The 8,269-nt window shown below is 44.0% G+C and overlaps 1 protein-coding gene across 3 annotated transcripts in view; it reads right to left on the bottom strand.

Annotated features, from left to right (window-relative positions):
- The window catches only part of CRACD (capping protein inhibiting regulator of actin dynamics), a 258,245-nt gene extending 252,415 nt beyond the window's left edge, over positions 1–5,830 (bottom strand). For 2 of the 3 annotated variants that reach the window (XM_032782760.2, XM_032782752.2), the window contains exon 1: positions 3,792–3,950. Coding sequence is in view for 1 of the 3 variants with exons in the window: in XM_032782743.2 (XP_032638634.1) it covers positions 5,559–5,586 (28 nt within the window). In the remaining 2 variants the exon portion in view is untranslated. Of the gene's footprint in view, positions 1–3,791; positions 3,951–5,558 lie in introns of those variants that run through there. The other variant, XM_032782743.2, reaches the window with a different exon arrangement.
- Positions 5,831–8,269: the final 2,439 nt, after the last annotated feature.

Below are 8,269 nucleotides of genomic sequence, written 5' to 3' on the forward strand. Positions count from 1 at the left end.
TCCATGCTGGAGCTCTTTTTGGATTTGGGACTGCATCGCCACCTGTGCTGATCAGAGCTCCAAGCTGGGCAAACAGGAAATGCAATTCAAAAGTTCACAGGGCTTTTCATGTCTACCTGGCCAGTGCATCCGAGTTGCTTGATTTCCAGAGCAGTCACAGTGGTGCACTGTGGGATACCAATATCGGCGATTTGCGGCCACACTAACCCTAATCCGACATGGCAATACCGATTTCAGCACTACTCCTCTCGTCAGGGAGGAGTATAGAAACCAGTTTAAAAAGCCCTTTATAATCGATATAAAGGGCCTCGTTGTGTGGATGGGTGCAGCGTTAAATCGGTTTAACGCTGCTAAAATCGGTATAAACGTGTAGTGTACACCAGGCCTCATTGAGCCATAAACCCTCTATATAATGGAAACCACTTCAAGACAGGGGGTGCGGCAGCACCCCTAGTTCCAACACCTATGATTTCACAGAATCTCAGTAGGAAAATGTACTTTTCAGCAGTCACCGATGTAGTCAGAAATGGAGATAACAGAACATATTTGAGTAGTCCAGTGCAGCCAACAGGAGCAATGATTGTGTTAGCACTACAATTTCATGTGCTCTGTTATGATTCTAGTCAAAGGAGACAAAGTCTGCTCTGAAATACATTCTGTTCAATTGTCTGGGATGCAAGTTATTGCAAAATCTACATTGTTCTGAGCTCTCTGATCTCCAAAGATTCACAATGCACTCTTCCTAGCACACCACTGCTAGTGAGCTCTTTGAAACTATTATTCACCACTGTCTGTATAGATTTTGACTTTGAAAAACCTAAAGATTACTGGATTGATCTTATGTGTGGGGGGGGGGGGGGAGGAAACCCACCAAAACCCCTTGAATACATACACAGTAAACTAGTCAAATACGAATAATTCAAAAGGTGAAAAAACTTGTTTCTTGAACTATTTCATGAGAAAAATGTAAAGATGTGGATGCAGTCATTTAAATATATGCTGTCTCTATATAAAAAAAAAAAAAAAAAAAAAAAAGAGTATATGGTTCTTATACTTCATTTAAACATGAAAAACAACTACGACATTCATTCTTTGTCCCATTTTTATTCTTATTCCATTCAACTACGTTTGTTGTAAAACTTCAGTGATACACATATTGAAAGATCCCAAAGCACAACTGATACCCAAAACATTGCATCATAATTTTCAAGGATTGACTGAGGCACCTGGCAAAGGTATATAACAGTGACCTAAGGCAAAACAAGAGAAGCCTCTGAAAGTCACTATTCTTATTTGCAGCAATCAAAATTCTGAACGAATCTAAAATGTGTCACTTTTGACAAATATCCACAATTAAATTCACATGTAAACCAAGAACACTTTTAAAAACAAAACCAGTTTATTATGCATAGCAACACTAATATTTTAATTACCAACATAACTTTGTTATTTGTAGAGGGATGACTTGAAAGAGATTAATTAAGTAGTAAATGATGCAAACTTACTTTATTCTTTAAGTCAACATTACAATAACTTTTATTAAAGACATTTAACAACCTGTTATAACTTCATAAATCAGTAGAGTAAAATACTTTAAAGGATTCAATTTTAAAATATTTGTAATGTTTTCCTTAACATAAGAATATTGCGGAAGCATTAATTCATACAAATAGTGAGCACTATTCCATTACCATTTCCTGCCAGTGCTATTTTAAAAATTATACAGCATACAAAGTATACAAATATGCTCACAACTGAAGAGATAGATTTACTAAAATGTAAATCTCTTATATATGCAAAGAGTATTTCCAAATACTGCATAATTACATTCATGGTAGATAGCCCTTTGAAAGTGTGCTTAATTAAAAAAGGATGTGCTGAGACACAGTAATTTATACGGTAAGTAACAACAAATAGTAGGAATCTCTTTGGTAAGTACCATATTTACTAGTATCCATTTTTAGAGTCTTTATAGCTATCTTTAAAATCTTGAAATATAGCTTGCTTATTGTTTCCACACACTTCACAGATACAGTCCTATATTTAAACTCATTGTTATAATGAAATACAATACCAAGAAAGAGCCTTTGACTGAATAAGTTTAACAATGCAAGAGTTGGATTTAATAAATATTTTACTTAAATTCCTCAACTGGATTAAAACTGTTTAAAGTGGAGTTATATGTATAACAGATATAATTGGATATATAAGAAGTGTAATTTTCTTCATTAAATAAGCTTGTATTAATGTTAGTTTCTGTTGCCTAATTTGATGTTCAGAAATAACTAAATAATTGGATACTCTTTTTATAGGGTATCTAGCATCATTTGCTAGTGATAATTTCTACATTTTAATCACTAAACATTAAGTGAAATTCAGCTATGACCACTATTATTTTTAGTTTAATTAAATAAATGGCGCTAGGTCCCCAAAATGCACACAATAGCAATGTAAGACAATGGCTACCTGTTTTTATAATACACTGTTTATGAAGCGTACATTGATCAAGACGACAACTCAATTAATAGAAAATTAGCTACAGACTATTTATTATACGCCATTAGTGATAAATAGGCCTTAGCACAGAAAAGCGTAACTCCCTCCCCCCACACTTACTAGCAGATCAGTTTCAGTGCCATTATTGTCAAACACATTAAATTTTCAGGATGCATGGTGTGGTTTCTAGGTTCTCTTTAACCCCTTGAGTTGTGTTTTTTAAATTAGGCATTTTATATTTAAAAAGCCAGAGCTGAAACATTAATAAAAATATTCTGCAAACTTCTACAAACTAAACATTTTTATTCTTCTGTTGTGAATCTTATTAGCAAAATTGGTTAAAATAAAATGACAGCATTCACTGGAGATCTGCTAACATTACAAGGCAACAATTTGCATGGGTGGTTCATTTGCCCCCTCCCCCCAATAGAATGAGAAATGATTAAACTGAAGAAATTGTGTAGGAAAACAGATGAAAACCCAATTTTACATCCAAGACACCATAATCTTCACTTTACCTATTCCAGTTCTTAGGGAAAAGGTAAAAACCAGAAACCATGGATTATATATTTTAACCATGAAAACCAGCAGATTTCATAACTCATTACAATATGATGGCAGAGGTTCATGATAAATGGCTTAGAGGAGGTTAAACAAAGCAATGTAGCTCTTGAAGATGATAGTGTGGAACAAAAGTCATGTTTCTAAGACCTCTTGCCTTTCAGCAAAGGAAAATGAATACAGGCTTCTTCTGGGAAATGCTAACAAAGGAAAATATAGAAGAAATTTAAAAGAACCAATCCAGCTATTAAATTCTCAGAAAGCAACAGAGTAGCACCTTCAATGAACACTTAGACATTCCTATTTTTTTTATTTAACAAAGATAGTTTTATAGTAGGGGATACTGTCTACATGCTCTTTTTTCTGATCTATTCATTGTGCATCCAACTGCTACTAGTGCACATAATCTTCGCAATTTCTTTCATTGATATTAACAGGGAAATATCACAGGTAGCAAAACTGATGCTAAACTCACACCAACCAATCGCACACATGTCCTTTAATAATCTTCAAGGAAAGCCTAGCCATGCCTAATAATAGAAACTAGCCCTGAACATCAAATAGCCCTGACAAGCAGGAAACGTTGAGTAGAAGCAAATAGATGCTAATGAGAGAGAGACAAGGTCAGGGTGTGAGGAAGCACAGTACAGTGCTATAGCTTTCCCTCTGGGGAAAACCTAACTGCTGCCATTTACGCTGAAACAACATTTGTTAGTGAAACAGGAACGTCCTACCTCTTGCACTCCTCTGTTTGGTGAGCAGCGATGTAGTGTGGAGTGGCTTTCTTTTGCGATGGATGCAGCAGCAGCCGCCCAGCCTGTCTCTTAAGCAGCCTCCATTGCTCTCCCCGCGGCTGCCACACCATGGCAATGCAAGCTCAGTCACTCCAGTGATCACATGCTCCCGTCCCTGCAACCCACCAGACCCAAGGTGGGCAACAAGAGAAGGCACGCTCCCGCTGCCTCGCCAAATGGGAGAGTTTGGGTAAAAGTTGGATCCTGCCAAATTTGTACAGAACTGCTCCTACTGGGGAAAAAGGTAAAAGCTGGATTCTACCGGGATTCCAGTGATATTTGTACCAAGCCTCCAAATTCCATTGCTTAAACAGAAATGTCTAACTCAGGGGTTCTCAAACTGGGGGTCAGGACCCCTCAGGGAGTCACGAGGTTATTATATGGGATTCACCAGCTGTCAGCTTCCACTCAACCCCATACTTCATTCCAGCATTTATAATAGTGTTAAATATTTTAAAAGGGGGGTTTAATTCATAAAGGGGGAGGTCACACTCAGAGCGCTGTGTGAAAGTGGTCACCAGTACAAAAGTTTGAAAATCACTGGTCTAGCTGCTCCTACTGCACAAATAAACCAACCCTGAACACTGATTGGTTCTGGTGCACTAGCTCAACAAAAACCCAGTTCTGGCCTGCTTAAGTTTAGCTGCTTCTACTCCAGCAATGAAACACAGATACCAAAGCATCCCCATTCAACTGAACAGAAACCCTGGACCGTCACCCCATCATCTGGCACCTACTCTTCAAATTCCACTGCCTAAACAGAGAATATGTTTAGCCTTTGCTATTTACCAAAAAAGGTGTGGACACCAACACAGCTAGGTGCAACAGCAGAGCAAAACCCAGATCCAGCACCTGATAGGCATTGGATCCTTCCCAGTCCGCCTCCCCCTCCACCAAATTCCACTGCCTAGGTAGAAAACATGTTGAAGCTTAGGAGTGACTAAAAAAATCCAGACTCTGATGCAACTCACAACAATAGTGCCACAAAATCTTGGACCCTAGAGCCTTACCAGTTTTGGCCCCAGAAAGTGCACCATCAGAATGGAGAGAAAGTGTTGCTTCTACTGTTTCACCAAAAATATCTGGACCCAAATACACGCTTGTACAAGAAAGATGCAAAAACTCCAATGTAGCACTTGTATCCTGCTGCTGCTGAATCTAATGTTTAACTGCATACTCCATGTTTTAAGTCTAGCCTTAATACTTCTACAGCTTCTGCTAGTCCACCAGAATAATCTGGATCCCAGTATATTGTGGTTCAAAACCTCTCCAAAAAAGGGACACGGTTAACTACTACATAGCATACAGTGTACACATACCACTGAAACAGTAGCAAAGTTAGCTATAGGTATTCTAAGCAAATGTTAATAATCAAGTGCTGGAAATAGTTCTTTGATCTGAAATGTTCCATAAGTCACCAAACACAGGAGGAATGGTGCTCACTTAGTGATCAGCTATTCAACAATGAGGATTTTGTTTTATCCTCATTGTTCAATGAGCAGACGTAGGCCTTATTTACTGCACACTATTCAAACCCTGCTCTGAAAGACAGAATTATTAATTTCCTCGTGAGTTTTTCCATGACTTTCACCACTATCATATCGGAGTGCTTTACAAGCATTAGTTTATTTTCACAACACTCCTGTAAGGTGAAAGTGTACTATCCCCATTTCAGAGAGGAAGAGCTGTCACAGTTGCTCCACTTACCACTGGTCTGGCGCCTCCATCTTGTCATTTCCGGAGATTAGCTCTTGAGACCAACACCCTTGTCTGCAGCTTGCATGCTGCCACTCTGACTCCAGTCTGCAGCTCCTCTTGCTGCAGGACTCACAGCATCTTCTTTGTTTTCAGGCTCTCTGGCTAGGTCACTCAGTGTTCCCCCTTCTGGTTTTCAATCCATTAACAGTCCTAGGCAGTGATGACCTCCCAAAATCCTAATAACTGGTTCCCTACCGGGTCCTCGGCGGCACTTTGGGAGCGGGGGGGTCTTCACTTGCTCTGGGGTTTTGGCAGCATTTCGGCGGCGAGTCCTTCACCTGGAGCAAGTGAAGACCCCACCGCTGCCAAAGTGCCTCTGAAGACCCAGTAGGGAACCGCATGGTGAGTACAAGCTCCACGTACCTGTGTCCGCCCACCCGACCCCAACCCACATCCTGTCCCCAACTGCCCCCCTCAGAACCTACAACCCATCAATCCCTCCCCCCCTTGTCCCCTGACCACCCCCTCCCAAGACTCCCCACCCTAACTGCCCCCCAGGACCTCATCCTTTGCCCAACTAGCCCCACTTCCTGTCCCCTGACTGCCCCGACCTCATCCACCACCATTCCAAAAGACCCCTGGAACTCCCACGCCTACCCAAAGTTTCCATTCCCCATCCCCTGACCACCACCACCCCCCCCCAGAACTTCCACCCTTTATCCAACCCCTCCTCCCAGCCCCAGCCCTGCCTGGTCCCCTTACCATGCTGCTCAAAGTGGCAGGAGCTGCAGAGCTGCCCAGAGTGCTGGTGCCGGCGGCATGGAACACTGCGGCTCTGTGAGGGGGACAAGCTGGGGAGGGGCTGAGGGAGCCTCCTCAGCTGGGAGCTCAGGCAGGCTGGACAGGATGGTCCCACAGGCTGGATGTGGCCCGCAGACTGGAGTTTACCCATCCACCGGCCCCTTTAATAACAGTTCTACACCGGCTTCTAAATTTAACAACCAGTTCTTGCAAAATGGTGCTAACTGGCTCCAGCTCACCACTGGTCCTAGGCAATCTTCCCATTTACTGCCCCAGTTCCACTCCCTCAGTGGCTGATAGGGGAACCCAGCATGTCCTCTACTCTGAGTTCCAGCCCAGGGACCCTCATCTTAGCAGTTCTGGGCTTCCTCTGTCTGCTCATTGTCTGGACTGCTTCCACTCTCTAGTTCCCCTTCTCTCTCTGGTGGGGTACCAGCTCCAAGAATCCTCCTCCCTCTTCCCAGGGAATAACTGCTGCCTGCCTTCCTACAGCCTTTCCCACCCAGAAACCCAATGGGTACAGCCTTTCCTAGCAACCCCCAAACACTCTCCCTTTTCCCCAGGGAGTTTCTTCCCTTTCTCAGCAGTTGCCCTTATCTGTAGACAGCTTCCTGCACAGCTGAGCCTGTTCCTAATTAGCTGCCTCCAGTATGAAACCTAATTACCTCATTAGCCACCTAGCCCAAGTCTGCTCTTGCAGGACTAGTGGGGGATCTCACCCCATCACAGGAGCTGTGGCACAGAGTTTAAGGTAAAAAATGTGCATTAATTTTGGGTGCCCAATTTGAGATAACAAGAACCAGAGAATTTAGCATTATATACAGGGCTGGATTAACCTTTTGTGGGCCTAGCACCAAACATATTTGTGGACCCCCACAGGTGCAATGCAACATGGTGTGGGGGGAGATTGGTTTCTGGAGCAAAAGGCCAGCCAGGGGCAATGGGGCACAGCAGGGACAGTCTCACTCTGCCTAGCCCAGTGTAAGGGCACTGTTTACAAACCGACAGTTTTCAGATACACATTGGCCTGCTGCCTGGTGGGCCTGGGCCTGGGCCCATGCCATGCCACACAGCCCCCTCCCCAACACCCCCTGACTGCTGCTGAAATCACTATGCCCAGCACCCCCCACAGCCCGCCCCACAATGCTCAGCACACCACACACAACCCCCACCCCCTAGCACCCCAACACACACAGATATCTCCCACAGCCTTACCACCACTACTACACAGCGCCCCAAACAGACACCCCGCTGCCCATCATCCCAACATGCACAAACGTCCCCCACTGTGCAGTGCCCCCCTCAATTCCCTCAAAGACCCACTTCCCCACACCCTGCCCCTCAGCCACACTCACCAGCCCTTCTGAACCAGCACGGAGCAGGAATCTCCACTCCCAGCACAGTGCTAGGGGGCAGGATGGCTGAAACTTAGGAGCACCGAGGGGCCCCATCCATCCATCCCTGCCTGCCTGGCAGTGGTGGTGCCAATAGCATAGAGGAGGCATTTCCTTGCAACGGTGGTGGAAGACACCCACTTCTCCAGCCTGCTGCTTCCACAGAGTGGCAGGGAGAGGCGGGCCCTGGCAAGCCTGAAGTGGATGGTCACCAACCTGGAGCACGAGCAACTGAGGGCTTTTCACTGCCCCATCCCTGGCAGTGCTGAAGGTAGAGAGGAGCGAGCAGTGTGGGGAAAAGGGAGAAGAGCTGGGGGCGGGGAGAGGAGCCAGCAACTTGGGGTGCATCGTGGGTCTAGTGCCAGGGCACCACTGTAAACTCAGTACTGATTATATAACACTTTGTGTTAAAAAAGTTGCAGCTATGAGTGCTCAGAACATCTGCAAGTGAGACCCTTTGGTATCAGGTCTTCAAAGGTCTCCGTGTAGCTGAAAGCTTGTCTCTCTCACCAACAGAAGCTGGTC

This window comes from Chelonoidis abingdonii, chromosome 5 (assembly GCF_003597395.2).
Source record: "Chelonoidis abingdonii isolate Lonesome George chromosome 5, CheloAbing_2.0, whole genome shotgun sequence".
Classification (NCBI taxonomy): Eukaryota; Metazoa; Chordata; order Testudines; family Testudinidae; genus Chelonoidis; species Chelonoidis abingdonii.